An 18099-nucleotide genomic window follows, 5' to 3' on the forward strand; every position below is an offset into this window, starting at 1 on the left:
ATGGGTAAGTCTGTAATGAAATCCATCGACAAGTGGGTCCATGGTCGACGGGGAACGGATAGTGGAACCAGTTGCCCCGCAGGCGACTGGCGGGATACTTTATGTTGGGCACACTTTGGGCAAGATGCAATAAACTCCAAGACGTCCTTTTTCAGAGTTGGCCACCAATAGGACCTAGAGATAAACTCCAGGGTTTTTTGGATACCTGTATGTCCGGCAAAACGGGAAGCATGGGCCCAATGCATGAGCTTCTTCCTTAGCATCGGCTTCACAAAACTTTTCCCTGATGGGGGCGTAGAGTCCATCCCTACCGTGGAGAATGCCAACGGATTTATAATAGGATGCTTGTCTGAAGACTCTGACTCATTTTCTTGCTCCCATGAGCGGGAAAGGGCATCGGCCTTGCGATTCTGAGAGCCCGGACAGAACTGGAGTTTAAAGTCGAACCTGGAAAAGAAAAGTGCCCATCTGGCCTGACGAGGGTTGAGACATTGTGCGCCCTTCAGGTATAAAAGGTTCTTGTGGTCTGTAAGTATGGTGATAGAATGAGAAGCTCCCTCCAACAGATACCTCCACTCTTCTAGAGCGAGCTTGATGGCTAGCAACTCCTGGTCGCCAATGGCATAGTTGCGCTCAGCTGGGGAGAACTTCCGGGAGAAGAAACTGCAAGGGTGTAAATGGCCATCTTTAGCCCTCTGAGATAACACCGCTCCTACTCCAACGGAGGAGGCATCCACCTCTAAGATGAAAGGAGAGTCGATGTCAGGCTGTTTCAGAACAGGCGCAGAGATGAACCTTTGTTTTAAAAGATGAAATGCTTGCATGGCTTCTTCAGTCCACTTGGACGGGTTAGCACCCTTCTTAGTGAAAGCAGTAATAGGCGCCACAATGGTGGAAAAGTCTCGTATAAACTTTCGGTAATAGTTGGCGAACCCTAAGAACCTCTGGACCCCTTTGAGGGTTAAGGGTACCGGCCAATTTTGGATTGCTTGTAGTTTCTCAGGATCCATCTCTAGTCCGGAACCGGACACAATGTACCCTAGAAACGGAATGGACTTGACTTCAAAGACGCATTTTTCTAATTTGCAATAGAGATGATTGACACGGAGACGGGACAGAACCTCTTTAACCCAAAAACGATGTTCCTCTAAATCGTTGGCAAAAATGAGGATATCGTCTAGATAGACCACGACATGACGGTATAGAATGTCTCTGAAGATCTCATTGACAAAATGCTGGAAGACAGCTGGAGCATTGCTCAATCCGAAGGGCATGACGAGGTACTCATAATGTCCGTCACGGGTGTTAAAGGCGGTCTTCCACTCGTCACCCTCACGGATCCGGATGAGATTGTATGCACCTCGCAAGTCCAGCTTTGTAAAGATGGTAGCTCCGCTAACTCTGTCAAAGAGCTCAGTAATCAGGGGTAAAGGATAACGGTTCTTGATGGTAATGTCGTTCAAACCTCTGTAGTCGATGCACGGCCGCAGACCACCATCTTTCTTTTTTACAAAAAAGAAGCCTGCGCCGGCTGGGGAAGAAGAAGGTCGAATGAACCCCTTTGCTAGGTTCTCTTTAATATAATCCTCCATAGAATGCGTCTCAGGCAGAGACAACGGATAAGTTCGGCCTCGAGGTGGAACCTTCCCTGGAACGAGATCAATCGGACAGTCCCATTCTCTATGAGGAGGAAGGATATCAGCAGAAGCTTTACTGAACACATCCGTGAAATCTTGATATGGAGGAGGTGGAACATCAGACGACCTGGGGGAGGAAGAACAGACAGGCAATACTTTAAACAAACATGTCTCAGCACAGGAGGAACCCCATGCCAGGATTTGCGTAGTCGTCCAATCAATTGTAGGATTGTGAAGACGGAGCCATGGAAGGCCCAGGACCACAGGATGTGTGGCTCTTGGAATCACTAAAAAAGAAATAAGTTCGGAATGAAGAACTCCCACTCTCAGACGAACTGGTAGAGTCCTTAAAGAAATGACTGCATCAAAAATTTTGCTGCCATCCACGGCAGTTAAAGAAATGGACGAAGGAAGTCTCTCGGTGGGTAGGGACCACCGTTTAACATAGGCTTCGGTAATAAAGTTCCCAGCTGCTCCGGAATCAAGGAGGGCAATGACGTTCCGATAACGTTGAGCAACTTGAAGCGAGACTGGGAGATTACAATCTTGAGGAGATGGAGAGGAGATCATTACTCCTAGCCGGCCCTCTCCTTGGCGAGCTAGGATTTGGAGTTTCCCGGACGTTTGGGACAGGCATTAATGGTGTGAGACGGAGCTGCACAATAGAGACAGAGAAACTCGGAGAGACGTCTTCGGCGCTCAGCAGGAGTTAAACGGGAACGGCCAAGTTGCATGGGCTCATCTTTAGATGGTGACAGTTGACGAGGAGGAGGAGCAGAAGATTTTGGAGCAGATGATCTTCCACGCTCAGTTGCTCTCTCTCTGAAACGTAAATCAACTTTCGTGCAGAGTGAGATTAGCTCATCTAACTTAGAAGGTAAGTCTCTGGTAGCTAACTCATCTTTAATACGCTCAGATAAGCCATGCCAGAATGCAGCATACAGGGCCTCGTCGTTCCATGCCAGTTCGGATGCCAGGATCTGGAACTGTATCAGATATTGTCCTACAGTACGTGACCCCTGGCGTAAACGGAGAATCTCGGATAAAGCTGAGGTTACCCGGCCTGGCTCGTCGAAGATGCGCCTGAATGTTGACACGAAGGCAGTGTAGGAAGATAGCAGGGTGTCGGACCTCTCCCATAACGGTGATGCCCAATCAAGGGCTGAGCCACTGAGAAGAGAAATAATGTAGGCAATTTTTGTACGGTCACTGGGAAAATTGCCAGGTTGTAGCTCAAACTGAATCTCACACTGGTTGAGAAATCCCCTGCAGAATCTTGGAGATCCGTCAAATTTTGCTGGCGTTGGAAGATGAAGACGTGGAGCAGAAATGGGTAAGGTGGGTGGGGTTATAGCTGGAGTCACTGTGGTTGACGCACCAGACGCGCCTGATCCACGGAGAGTTGTCTGAATCCCATCCAGCCGAGTAGAGAGATCCTGGAGACAGCGGATGATGTGGCCCTGTGCAGCCTCCTGATGTTCTAGTCGGGCTGCCAGTTCTTGCATCGGCCTGGCCGCTTGATCCTGGTCTCCGGCTGGATTCATTAGGTCAGTGCTTACTGTCACAACTGAGGGCCTGAGCTGACGGGAGGCAGCCTCAGTTGTAGGGGCTGAAATGTACCGGAACCTGGGAGGTTGTATCAGACCCCTGGACATGTAAGTAACATGAATAATAACTGCCCGAAGGCGTGACCACGACAACTTGGATAAAAGTCAATGATGTTTATTATGACAACTCCGCAACACAGCAGCAGTAAAAGAAAACGTAAAAGTCAGCAAAGAATAAATACAGTTCCTGGGTACTACAGGATGGCAGGAGCCACAGGGCACTGGTAGTGTGAGATAGTTCTTATGATCTTCTAGATGGAAAGTCCTTACCAGGCCCGACTGTAGCAATGGAGATAACCCAGGATTGTGCCAGCTGGTGTTCCAGGAAAAGCTGGGTTGCTGAAGATAAAACAGCTGCTGTGGATACTGGCTGGAACCAGACTGTTGTTAGCACGGAGTGGATACTGGCTGGAACCAGTTAAATAATAAATGAACTTGGGAGCGATGAAATATGAACTGAAATGTAGAACTTGAGAGCGGAGAAATAATAATACCGGTGGAGAGTGGTAAAGTGTAGAAAGGACACCGGCCCTTTAAGGGAAGCTGTACTCTGCTGGAAGCTGAGCTGGAAGCAGGTAATGTTGTAGCTGGAAACAGATGAATCCACAATGGATTGGAGAGTCAGGCTACACCGCAGGTGGAATGCTGGTGCGGGTCTCTATGGTGGAAGTCTTGAGACAGGAGCTGGAACCTGGAAGACAATCACAGGAGAGAGACAAACAGGAACTAGGTTTGACAACCAAAGCACTGACGCCTTCCTTGCTCAGGCACAGTGTATTTATACCTGCAGCAAGGAAGGGATTGGCTAGGCAATTATGCAGATTATCAATACTGAGAACAGATTGGTGGAAATGATCAGCTGACAGAATCCAAGATGGCTGCGCCCATGCAGACACTTGGAGGGAAGTTTGGTTTGTAATCCATGTGGTAATGAAAACAGTAATGGCGGCGCCGGCCACCGGAGACAGGAGGCGCCAGGCTGACAGATGCACATCCAACCACGCGGACACAGCGGAGGCCGCGGCTGACGTAATCGCCACTCAGACACTCTGCATGCAGAAGCTCAGGGACGGCGGCGGAGGCCGCTGGAGACGCCATGCCAGATGTAATAAGGCGTTACTGTGACAGCGTCTCAGAGAGACAGGAGAGGATGCAGGAATGTGAACATTAGGATAACAGATGGGATCCGGTCCTGGAGCGCTGAGCCAGCCTTAGGAGGCATCTGATGGGTAAGAAATGGCGTCCAGATACCCGGATCGTGACAAATACACAGCATCTATCTGTTCGCAGCGCTGCAAAAAATAGCCAGCGAGCGAACAGATCTGAATTAGGCCCTCTATCGCATGATAAAATGTGAATGAAGTTGCAGTACTGTGTTGCATAATTTGAATTGGGGGGCACTATTGGGTGGTCATGCCCCTTCCCAGAAAGAACACACCCCTTTTTGGGCTGTGCGCCGAATGTGCAAAGTGTTCCTATTTAAAATATAGTGGGTAGGAGCACCAAAATGAGGACTGCTATGGGTAAGGGGTGATGGTGCTGGGAAAGGGTTGCAGGGTCAGAGGCGGAACTAGCGGTGGTGCTAGGGGGCACCAGCCAAAATCTTGCCTAGGGCATCATATTGGTTAGGGCAGGCTCTTGTAACGCAGCCGCCCCGATCACGTCCCACCGGTTCACGCTGGCACGCTCCCGTTTCTAAGCCACGCCCCCACAATGCTCCATCTCTGCTTTGGAAAAGGAGCGTTGCCGCCCCCTGCCCCGCAAACACCTCTGCCTGATTGACAGGCAGAGGCGGTCTCATTTTCTGCGGGCACCCACAGAAAATGCGAGCGCATGCACAGGGCGTGCCCTGCGCATGCGCCCGAATCTTTTTAGTGATTTTTGCTGTTGGATCGCATATTGCGATCCGACCTGAATCGGGCCGATAGAACACCCCCTACCGCCCATGGGACATTAAAGCACCCGCTGATAGCAATCCCCCACCCCTACTGCTGCAGGATGGATAGGGGCCCCAGTGCACTGCTGTGCCCAGGGGCCTACACTGCTGTTAAGACAGCCCTGGTTCGTGTGTGTGTGTGTGTGTGTGTGTGTGTGTGTGTGTGTCTGTGTGTGTGTTATACTTACTTCAGCCTCCAGAGCAGCTGCTTCCACCTGGCTGCCGGTCTGTCACCCGCGCTGTGTTCTTCTCCTACTGCGGACATTGGGATTCGGGAGGGGCAGAGCGTAGGTTGTACAGAATGATGCAGTCACTGCAGCATGCCAATACCCGGTTGCCTGGCGGCGGCGGGAACGCGGCTGTGTGGGTGCTGACTATCTAAGGATGTATGGGTGTTTCTGCACCCCATTCCGACACACAGAATGATTATCTAAGGTGGTCTGCATTCAATTCTGAAACCCAGCACGGCTATCTAAAAATGTCTCTGTGTTCTGCACACCAGCATGGTACCCAGAATGGGTATCTAAGGTGGTCTGCTGCCCGTTTTGGACCCAGAATGGGTATCTAAGGTGGTCTACATCCTATTACGGCACCCAGAACAGCTATCTAAGGTGGCCTGCGCCCTATTCCGGTACCCGGAATGGCTATCTATGGTGATCTGCTGCCTGGTGCGGCACCCGGAATGGCTGTGTAATGTGGTCTCGGTGTTTTGCACCTCCTTCCAGCACCCGGTACGACTATGTAAGGAGGCCTGTGGACCATTCCAGCACCTGGAACGGCTATCTAAGGTGGCCTGCGCCCTATTCTGACACACGGAATGGCTATCTACTGTACAGTGATCTGCTTCCCGTTCTGGCACCCGGAATGGCTGTGTAATGTGGTCTGGATATTCTACACCCCGTTCTGGCACCCGGAACGGTTGTCTATGATGGTTTGAGCCCTGTTCCGGCACCCGGAACGACTATCTAAGGTGGACTGCGCCCCGTTCCGGCACCCGGAATGGCTATCTATGGTGATCTGCTGCCTGGTCCGGAACCCGGAATGGCTATCTACGGTGATCTGCTGCCTGGTCCGGCACCCAGAATTTCTATCTACGGTGATCCGCTGCCTGATCCCGCACCCGAAATGGCTGTTCAATGTGGTCTGGGTGTTCTGCACCCCATTCTGGTACCCGGTACGGCTATCTAAGGTGGACTGCGCCCCGTTTCGGCACTCGGAACGGCTATCTAAGGTGGACTGTGCCCCATTCCGGCACCCGGAATGCTATCTACGGTGATCTGCTGCCTGGTCCATCACCCACAATGGCTGTGTAATGTGGTCTGGGTTTTCAACACCTCTTTCCTGCACCCGGAATGACCATCTAAGGGGGCCTGCGCCCCATTCCGGCACACGGAATGGTTATCTACGTTGATCTGCTGCCCATTACGGCACCTGGAATGGCTGCGTAATGTGGTCTGGGTGTTCTGCACCCTGTTGTGGTACCCAGTACGGCTATCTAAGGTGGACTGCACCCTGTTTTGGCACCCGGAATGGATATCTAGAGTGATCTGCTGCCGGTTCCGGCACCCGGAATTGCTGCGTAATGTGGTCTAGGTGTTCAGCACCCCGTTCCGGTAACCGACACGGCTATCTAATGTGGTCTGCACCCCGTTCCGGCACCCGGAATGGCTGTCTATGGTGGTCTGTCCCTGCTCCGTCACCAGGAATGCCTATCTATGTTAGTATGCGGCCCATTCCAGCACCTGGATTGGCTATCTACAGTAATCTCCTGCCCATTCCAACACCCCTTCTGACTGTGTTCTTCACCCCCTTCCGGGACAACAATCTATGGTGGTCTGCTGCCTGTTCAGGCACCCGTTCTGGCTGTGTAAGGCAGTCCTGGTGTTATGCACCTCCTTCCAGCACCCAGAACGACTATGTAAGGTGGTCTGCAGCCCATTCCGGCAACCAGAACTGCTATCTAAGGTGGACTGCGCCCCGTTCCAGGAACCGGAAATGGGTATCTAAGGTGGTTTGCATCCTATTCCATCTATGAGCCCTGTTCTGGCACCCAGAACAGGTGTCTAAGGTGGTCTGCGCCCTATTCCAGAACCCTGAACGGCTCTCAAAGGTTGCCTGGGTGTCCTACACACCATTCCGGCACATGAAACAGCAATCTAATGTGGTCTGCATCCTGTTCCGGCACCCGGAACGGTTGTCTATGATGGTTTGAGCCCTGTTCCGGCACCCGGAACAGGTATCTATGGAGGTCTTCCCCCTATTCTGGCACCCTGAACAGCTATCTAAGGTTGTCTGGGTGTCCTGCACACCATTTCGGCACATGAAACGGCAATCTAATGTGGTCTGCATCCTGTTCCGGCACCCGGAACGGTTGTATAAGCTGGTCTGCGCCCTGTTCCGGCACCCGGAACAGGTATGTATGGTGGTCTGCCCCCTATTCTGGCACACTGAACAGCTATCTAAGGTTGTCTGGGTGTCCTGCACACCATTTCGGCACATAAAACAGCAATCTAATGTAGTCTGCATCCTGTTCCGGCACCCGGAATGCTTGTCTATGATAGTTTGAGCCCTGTTCCGGCACCCGGAACAGGTATCTATGGTGGTCTGCCCCCTATTCTGGCACCCTGAACAGCTATCTAAGGTTGTCTGGGTGTCCTGCACACCATTTCGTCACATGAAACCGCTATCTAATGTGGTCTGCATCCTGTTCCGGCACCCGGAACGGTTGTATAAGCTGGTCTGCGCCCTGTTCCGGCACCCGGAACAGGTATCTTTGGTGGTCTGCCCCCTATTCTGGCATCCTGAACAGCTATCTAAGGTTGTCTGGGTGTTCTGCACACCATTTCGGCACATGAAACAGCAATCTAATGTGGACTGCATCCTGTTCCGGCACCCGGAACGCTTGTCTATGATAGTTTGAGCGCTGTTCCGGCACCCGGAACAGGTATCTATGGTGGTCTGCCCCCTATTCTGGCACCCTGAACAGCTATCTAAGGTTGTCTGGGTGTCCTGCACACCATTCCGGCACCTGAAACAGCAATCTAAGGTGGTCTGCATCCTGTTCCGGCACCTGGAACGGTTGTCTATGATGGTTTGAGCCCGGTCCGGCACCCGGAACAGGTTTTTAAGGTCGTCTGCGCCCTATTCTGACACCCTGAACAGCTAGCTAAGGTTGTCTGGGGGTCGTGCACACCATTTCGGCACATGAAACGGCAATCTAATGTGGTCTGCATCCTGTTCCGGCACCCGGAACGCTTGTCTATGATGGTTTGAGCGCTGTTCCGGCACCCGGAACAGGTATCTATGGTGGTCTGCCCCCTATTCTGGCACCCTGAACAGCTATCTAAGGTTGTCTGGGTGTCCTGCACACCATTTCGGCACATGAAACGGCAATCTAATGTGGTCTGCATCCTGTTCCGGCACCCGGAACGATTGTCTATGATGGTTTGAGCGCTGTTCCGGCACCCGGAACAGGTATCTATGGTGGGCTGCCCCCTATTCTGGCACCCTGAACAGCTATCTAAGGTTGTCTGGGTATCCTGCACACCATTCCGGCACCTGAAACAGCAATCTAAGGTGGTCTGCATCCTGTTCCGGCACCTGGAACGGTTGTCTATGATGGTTTGAGCCCTGTTCCGGCAACCGGTACAGGTAACTAAGGTGGTCTGCGCCCTATTCTGGCACCCTGAACCGCTATCTAAGGTTGTCTGGGTGTCCTGCACACCATTTCGGCACATGAAACGGCAATCTAATGATGTCTGCATCCTGTTCCGGCACCTGGAACGGTTGTATAAGCTGGTCTGCGCCCTGTTCCGGCACCCGGAACAGGTATATATGGTGGTCTGCCCCCTATTCTGGCACCCTGAACAGCTATATAAGGTTGTCTGGGTGTCCTGCACACCATTCCGGCACATGAAACAGCTATCTAAGGTGGTATGCATCCTTTTCCGCCACCCGGAACAGTTGTATAAGCTGTTCTGTGCCCTGTTCCGGCAACCGGAACAGGTAACTAAGGTGGTCTGCGCCCTATTCCGGCAATCTAAACAGCTATCTAAGGTTGTCTGGGTGTCCTGCACACCATTCCGGCACTTGAAACAGTAATCTAAGGTGGTCTGCATCCTGTTCCGGCACCCGGAACTGTTGTCTATGATGGTTTGAGCCCTGTGCCGGCACCTGGAACAGGTATCTAAGGTGGTCTGCGCCCTATTCCGGTACACTGAACAGCTATCTAAGGATGTCTGGGTGTCCTGCACACCATTTCGGCACATGAAACGGCAATCTAATGTGGTCTGCATCCTGTTCCGGCACCCAGAATGGTTGTCTATGATGGTTTGAGCCCTGTTCCGGCACCCGGAACAGGTATCTACGGTGGTCTGCACCCTATTCCGGCACCCTGAACAGCTATCTAAGGTTGTCTGGGTGTCCTGCACACCATTTCGGCACGTGAAACGGCAAATCTAATGTGGTCTGCATCCTGTTCCGGCACCCGGAACGGTTTTCTATGATGGTTTGAGCCCTTTTCCGGCAACCGGAACAGGTATCTAAGGTGGTCTGCACCCTATTCCGGCACCCCGAACAGCTATCTAAGGTTGTCTGGGTGTCCTGCACACCATTTCGGCACATGAAACGGCAATCTGATGTGGTCTGCATCCTGTTCCGGCACCCGGAACAGTTGTATAAGCTGGTCTGCGCCTTTTTCCGGCAACCGGAACAGGTAACGAAGGTGGTCTGCGCCCTATTCTGGCAACCTGAACAGCTATCTAAGGTTGTCTGGGTGTCCTGCACACCATTCCGGCACCTGAAACAGCAATCTAATGTGGTCTGCATCCTGTTCCGGCACCCGGAACGGTTGTATAAGCTGGTCTGCGCCCTGTTCCGGCACCCAGAACAGGTATCTATGGTGGTCTGCCCCCTATCCTGGCACACTGAACAGCTATCTAAGGTTGTCTGGGTGTCGTGCACACCATTTCGGCACATGAAACGGCAATCTAATGTGGTCTGCATCCTGTTCCGGCACCCGGAACGATTGTCTATGATGGTTTGAGCGCTGTTCCGGCACCCGGAAAAGGTATCTATGGTGGTCTGCCCCCTATTCTGGCACCCTGAACAGCTATCTAAGGTTGTCTGGGTGTCCTGCACACCATTCCGGCACCTGAAACAGCAATCTAAGGTGGTCTGCATCCTGTTCCGGCACCTGGAACGGTTGTCTATGATGGTTTGAGCCCTGTTCCGGCAATCGGAACAGGTAACTAAGGTGGTCTGCGCCCTCTTCTGGCACCCTGAACAGCTATCTAAGGATGTCTGGGTGTCCTGCACACCATTTCGGCACATGAAACGGCAATCTAATGTGGTCTGCATCCTGTTCCGGCACCCGGAACGGTTGTATAAGCTGGTCTGCGCCCTGTTCCGGCACCCGGAACAGGTATCTACGGTGGTCTGCACCTTATTCCGGCACCCTGAACAGCTATCTAAGGTTGTCTGGGTGTCCTGCACACCATTTCGGCACATGAAACGGCAAGTCTAATGTGGTCTGCATCCTGATCCGGCATCCGGAACGGTTTTCTATGATGGTTTGAGCCCTTTCCCGGCAACCGGAACAGGTTTTTAAGGTGGTCTGCACCCTATTCCGGCACCCCGAACAGCTATCAAAGGTTGTCTGGGTGTCCTGCACACCATTTCGGCACATGAAACGGCAATCTAATGTGGTCTGCATCCTGTTCCGGCACCCGGAACAGTTGTATAAGCTGGTCTGCGCCCTGTTCCGGCAACCGGAACAGGTAACTAAGGTGGTCTGCGCCCTATTCCGGCAACCTGAACAGCTATCTAAGGTTGTCTGGGTGTCCTGCACACCATTCCGGCACCTGAAAAAGCAATCTAAGGTGGTCTGCATCCTGTTCCGGCACCCGGAACGGTTGTCTATTATGGTTTGAGTCTTGTTCCGGCACCCGGAACAGGTATCTAAGGTGGTCTGCGCCCTATTCTGGCACCCTGAACAGCTATCTAAGGATGTCTGGGTGTCCTGCACACCATTCCGGCACATGAAACAGCTATCTATGGTGGTCTGCATCGTGTTCCAGCTCCTGAGACAACTATCTAAGGTTATTTGGTTGTTCTGCAAACCATTCCGGCACCGGGAACAGGTATCGAAGATTGCCTGCATCCTATTCCGGCACTCGAAACGACTTTCTAAAGTGGTCTGCATTCCATTCCATCTCCCGGATTAGCTATTTAAGGTTGTCTAAGTGTTCTGCACCCCGTTTTCGGCACCCGGAACAGCAATCTAAAGTTATTTGGGTGTTCTGCACACCATTTCGGCACCCGGAACGTACATCTAAGGTGGTCCGTGTCCTTTTCCGGCACCCGAAACAGCTATCTAAGGTTATTTGGGTGTTCTGTACACCATTCCGGCACACTGAATGGCTCTCTAAGGTTGTTTGAGTGTTCTGCACCCCGTTCCGTTACCAGGAACAGGTATCTAAGCTGGTCTGTGTACTATTATGGCAGCTGTAACGACTATCTAAGGTGGCCTGCGTTCCATTCCATCTCCCGGAATAGCTATCTAAGGTTGTCTGAGTGTTCTGTACCCCATTCCGGCACCTGGAACAGGTATCTAAGGTTGACTGGGTGTTCTGCACACCATTCAGGCACTGGGAACAGCAATGTAAGATGGACTGCGCCACGTTCCGGCACACGGAATGCTATCTACTGTGATCTGCTGCCTGGTTCGGCACCCGGAATGGCTGTGTAATGCGGTCTGCGTTTTATGCACCTACTTCAAGCACCCGGAACGGCTATCTAAGGTGGTCTGCGGCCTATTTTGTCAACCGGAACGGCCATCTACGGTGGTCCTTGCCCTATTCCGGCAACCGGAAAGTGCTCCCATTTTTCTGGGTTTTTTAATCATCCCCTCCTCTCCTGTCTGTGTTCTTTGGTTACAGTGCCAACCCCTGTTCCCCTGCCACGGACCACTTGCCTTGATCTCTCAAAATATTGAAGCCTTCTGCTTTCTCCTGGCTCTTTTGTCTGGCAGCATTGCGTCTTCATTACAGCAGATGTGCAACGCTGCCGGAAGCCAGGAACCAACGCTGCTATCTCAGTGCATATTTCTCCCAGGGCAACGGCAATCCGCCACTGGCTGGAATGTGGGACATGCAGAGGGCACTATGTGGCCGGCGCCCAGCTCCGACCATATAAGCAAGCCCGCCGACTGACTCCCCCGGCACATACACCGGTCGCCCCACCCTTATTACACCTCTATTTGCTGTGGGGGCTATTCAGAGCTGTTTGCAGAAATTTTTCACTCGCAGTAAAATCTGCGACCATAGACTCACATGACGGTGGCCGCCCAGCATGTGTGGTGCCAAACTGCGATGCGTTCGCAATTTAATTGTGAACACATCGATTAGAGGTTGACCTCTGCTTGCGCAGCCTGGCTGCGTAGACAGGGGCACCGCCGCCATGTTTCCATATGCAGGAAATGTAGGCGACATCATAGACTTGCCCCCAAAACGTCCATGACACACCTGCGTTTCCCGATGTCCTCTCCCCCAATGCTGTGTTGCAGTCCTACGCCTGTCAATCACCTAGTAATCGCATCCTTCTGGGATGCAATCGCATGATGAAGAGTCGCCCACGCGCATTATGGCCGCCAGGCGTGCGCAGACCCTAATGACGCGGCTGCTGCATGCGAACGCAGAGGCTGTGTCCATCTCTGAGTAAGGGCCAGTGATCAGACATAGCTGCACAGGGAGGGCGGACAGCAGAAGCCTCATCCAGGTGACCCCTGTGCAGCTATAATTGAAGTAAAAAATATATATGTGCCTGTGTGGCCCCCTCCCACACCTTCAATTGGCAATAAATTATTTATTATATATAATGCCTTATTGTATACATGCCTCCCCTGTATATATGTATGCAGCACAGCACCAGCATCTCCCTGTGCTGCTCCCCCCTCCCTCTCTCCCTCTGTCCGGGCACAGCAGCAGCAGCGGGGCAGGAGGCTGTTATGTCTCCCCGCACACAGCAGCGCACGGACCCGTCCGCCCGTCCGCTGTGTGTGCAGGGCTGACAGTCTCACGGGAGCAGCAGCCGCAGCTTCGTGAGGGGAGCCGGCTCCAAGCTCTCGCTCCCCTTCTCCCCGCTGACTGCCTGTTAGGTACACGTCCCCCGGACGGACACGCGCTTACAAAGCTCCTCAGCGGCAGGGGTCGCTGCAGGGAGCGGGTCTCGTCCGGCGTTCCGGAACTTGGTCCGGTCCGGCTTTCACCGATACCCGTGTATGATGCAGCAAACTCTGCCACTCTGAACCATACTTGCCTACTTTTGAAAAAGCATTTCAGGGAGATTGTGAAAGTAACACCTATCAGTGCGGATGTGTACTGCTACATCTGAGAGGATTGTCATAAACATGACTTACATCCAAATGTAAATGAGCCTCAAAGTTAGTAAGATCTACTTGTTTAACAAAAGACACTGGTATTTTGCAGGATTTTATTTGTGTATTGTGTTTTACAAGAGGTTCCATATACTGTAAGTGGCCATAGGGATCATTGTGCCTTATAACCTGATGAGCCCATTTGAATGATTAGAACTGATTTCTTTTTATCCCAAAAATTGTAACAGGTGCATAATGGGGATAAGTTGTAATCAGGGAGATTGCTGCACTATTCAGGGAAATATACAAATATATAAAAAAATTGTGCTTCAATCAATAGTGCAGCTACAATCACTAGGGTGGTTACCCTCACCCGCAAAAGAATAATGAACAAAGTCTGGTGTTAGTGATTATGCGCACCTCTGGGATTTATTGATCTAAATACCGTATCTCGGCTTCAACCACATACTGTATATAGTCCTATCCAGATATCCAGAAATGTCTCTACAGGATCAGGAAATATTTGTATGTCAAGTTGTCCAACTCTTCCTTCCTGGTGGTGTGGACTCTATATGCACAAATTGAGTCACATCACCAGGAAGGAAGAGTTGGACAACTTGACATACAAATATTTCCTGATCCTGTAGAGACATTTCTGGATATCTGGATAGGACTATATATGTGGTTGAAGCCGAGATACGGTATTTGGATTGATAAATCCCAGTGGTGCGCATAATCACTAACACCAGACTTTATTCACTATTCAGGGAGTCAGGGAGATTGCTACTATTTCAGGGAGTCTCCTGCACAGTTAGGGAGGGTAGGCAACTTTGGGGGTCATTCCGACCTGTTCGCACGCTGCAGTTTTTCAAAGCCGTGCGAACGTGTCAGAACTGCGCATGCACGCTGGCGGCAATGCACAGGCGCGTCACTGCCTGGCGATGGCCGTCGCCGGGCAGCGACGAGAATAACGAAGAAAGCGTTTGCAGCGGCGAACGCAAGAAGGTTGACAGGAAGAGGCCGGCCGGAGGTGGCAACTGACCGTTTTCTGGGAGTGCCGAAGAAAACGCAGGCGTGTCCGGCCGAATGCAGGACGGGATCCTGACGTCAGCTCCAGGAAGGATCATTGCAGCGGGTGAGTAAGTCTTGCGCTGTGCAGAGACTGCACAAACTTTTTGCTTGTGCAGTCTCTGCACAGCGGATCGCAGCCCTGCGCAGCTAATCCCCCCACCCCTATAGGCGGCGACTACCTGATCGCAGCAGTGCTAAAAGTAGCCTGCCAGCGATCAAGTCGGAATGACCCCCTATGTCTGGTGCTTGTAGTGCATATCTCTGTCCGTCCCCGTCTAGTCCGTTCCACTTTCACCCCATCTCCAGGCCTACACGGGGAGGCTGTACTTTCTCCCTTCCCGTCTCCCCAGTGACTGCTGTCACATACATTCCCCTGTCACATACATTCCGTCTGAAGGGTGGATGGGACACCCGCTAGACAGCACTACTAGCTTCACAGTGGCTGAGATTGCTGAAGGGAGTCAGTCTGGTCCGGGGTCTGGACCTTTCTAGTTTTTACCTAATCCCCGGAACAGACCAGTGTATAATGTACACACCGCATTGATGGAGTTGTACACAGCATTGATGCAATTGTACATTATGCTGGTGCATCAGCACCAGCATACAGAACAAACCAGTGTACATAATGTACACACAGCATGGATGCAATAGTATAACAGTAAGCGTTCTATGTAGCGAGACACAGTGGCTACTATCATTATGTATGGCCCCTTATTGCAGCAATCTGTAACGTAGTACTTTCACAATTTACCATTCTGCTGCTTCTCCTAATTCTGCTGGCAAAATGGTAATATGAATGGCATAGTTGTTTTACCCAGAAGGAATCTGACTTTGATGGTGCACATTGCCAGGTATAGCTGTCACCATCCAGTGATGTGCGGTAAGGTCACTGGCTGGGGAGACACAGGCTAGTTTCAGAGCCAGATTTCCACACATATATATATGATTTGATGGTGAGTTTTGACTATAAAGATGATTAGAATAAAGAGATGATATTTATAAGTTATTCTAATTGTTTTTATAGTCAAAACTCGGGAGTAAGACAGGTGAGGCAAAACCGCACGTCACAGTCACCATCTGTGGATGTTATGCCACTGTCTCCATAGAGGTCTATGGGAACACCAGTAAGCTGCTCGGAGAGAAGTACCACATGAAAAGTCTGTGTTTTTCTGCGGCTTACCTCTTAATAAATTGGGATAGTTTGAGAACCTTCCCCCAGTGAAAACGGCAAAGGAAGGGCTCATCTTTGATCAGTAAATGTCTAAGTCTATGATATCTGTTACTTTTTCTCGAAGAAAAAAAAATATATATTATACCTGTATATATATATATATATATATATATATAAACACACACACACACACACACACACACACACACACACACACACACACACACACACACACACACACACACACACACACACTGTCACAAAGGAGTCTATGTACTAAGCCTTGGAGAGAGATAAAGTACCAGCTCCTGTTATTGTTCAAACACAGTGTACAACATGGCAGTTGGGATCTGACTGGCTGTTACTTTATCTCTGCCCACTTTATCTCTCTCCAAGGCTTAGTACATACTGTAGACCACTTATGGTCACGTCACATTTTTGTGGATAAGCAGTATATCTGATTATTTGTACATTTATCTATAACATACTTGATACTACTCACATCCAAATTTTTATTTGTTTATTATGTTGAAGTGAATGAAATTAATCCTATGCAGATTGACCAAGCCTACTTGTGCAATGACCTATTGGTTCTGTCATAATCAGTCACGATCATGTTGCTGTTCTCTCTGTGTTCTAGTTGTAACAAGATGGCAGCTCCCTCAGTTGGAAGTAGCTCTTCTAAACAAGTTTTGCGGATATTGGCGCTGCACGGTTACCGTCAGAACGAGCAGAGTTTCTGGGAGAGGACGGGGTCTCTGAGGAAGAACCTGAAAAACCGTGCAGAGATTGTGATGATCAGTGCCCCCCTAGTCATCCCATGCTCGGGTAAGGCTATAACAATATTAACACATGACTCCTGTCTGTTACAATTGTGGGTTACAGCTCCAGGATGCAAATATAGCAAATTCATGAGGAATATGTATAATAATATAATAACACCAAAATAACTTATAAGTATGTTTAGTTACAATTTTGTATTTGCAAATGAAAGAACCGAGTATGGACGGTATGCCTACAATGGGTTGGGGTCGGGTGACCAGCGGTCAGCATACCAATGCCGGGATCCTTGCTGCTAGGATGCCGGCATGGGGGCGAGCTATTCCCACTGTATGGGTGTCATGAACACTCACGAATGGGAATAGCCCTGGGCCCCCTGCCGGCATCTTGGCGGCCGGGATCCTGGTGTCACTATGCTGACCGCCGGTCACCTGACTACATCCCCCTACAATGCCTACAAAGTTGGAGATTACAGGTGTAAAACATTATTACATTTTGTTTTTATTAGACACAAATATGAATATTTATGGACTTGCTGATACATTAAGCTTCCATGGCACTAGACATAACAAAAACATCCCATAAGACACATTCAATAATATGTAATAGTCTGTTTATTAGCAGTCCTTATTCTCTCATTATCATGGCAATTTCTAACCTAACTTTCTAACCTATTCATCAATCCAGGACTCCTACTAGAACACTGGCGATTATATCGCTCCTAAACAGTGGTTTTCTCAGTCTCCCCAGCAGCCTAACACTACTGGCAAGAAGCTCCTGCAGTATTGGCATCTGCGGTCATCTGGGGCTTACTCTACTGGAGAGGGATCCTGTATTGTGTGGATTTTTTGTTCTCATAACCAGAGAAAATAGTTTGACCGGGTAATTAATTGACTGACTATATAATCAACAAATATTTTCTTAGAAAAGTAACAAACAACAGAGTATTATTATTATTATTATTATTATTATTATTATTATTATAATACTTTATTTATATGGCACCACAAGGGATCTGCAGCGCCCAATTACAGAGTACATATGCACATAATCAAAACAGGAAAACAGTGACTTACAGTTGAAGACAATATAGGACAAGTACAGGGTAACTAAGCATAACTACATCAGAAGAGGATTATTAAAGTAAGAAAAGGATAAGCACATGAGGGAAGAGGGCCCTACTCGTGAGAGCTTACATTCTAAAGGTGAGGGGCAGACAGGCAGGGGTGACACAGATGGGGTAGACCTAGCGTGGGACAGAGGGTTAAGATGAGATTTGGCTGGGTTTGGTAAAGAAGTGGATCTAAAGAGCCCGTTTGAAGTTCTGTAGAGAGGTGGAGAGTCTGAGGGGGAGAGGTAGAGAATTCCAGAGTAAGGAAGCAGCACATGAAAAATCTTGGAGATAGGAGTGGGAGGAAGTAATCAGAAAACAGGAGAGTCGGCGTGCATTAGCAGAGCGAAGAGGACGGGTGGGAGTGTATAGGGAGATAAGGTCAGAGATGTAAGTGGGAGAGGAGTGGGTG

The 18099-nt window shown here is 50.3% G+C and overlaps 1 protein-coding gene across 1 annotated transcript in view; it reads left to right on the forward strand.

Moving 5' to 3' along the window:
- Window positions 1–18099, forward strand: part of OVCA2 (OVCA2 serine hydrolase domain containing) — a 166565-nt gene that overhangs the window by 71000 nt on the left and 77466 nt on the right. The window contains exon 2 of the mRNA XM_063956122.1: window positions 16437–16624. Within this exon, the coding sequence (XP_063812192.1) occupies window positions 16437–16624 (188 nt within the window). The remainder of the gene's footprint in view (window positions 1–16436; window positions 16625–18099) is intronic.

The sequence above is a fragment of the Pseudophryne corroboree genome, chromosome 2 (assembly GCF_028390025.1).
Source record: "Pseudophryne corroboree isolate aPseCor3 chromosome 2, aPseCor3.hap2, whole genome shotgun sequence".
Taxonomy (NCBI): domain Eukaryota; kingdom Metazoa; phylum Chordata; class Amphibia; order Anura; family Myobatrachidae; genus Pseudophryne; species Pseudophryne corroboree.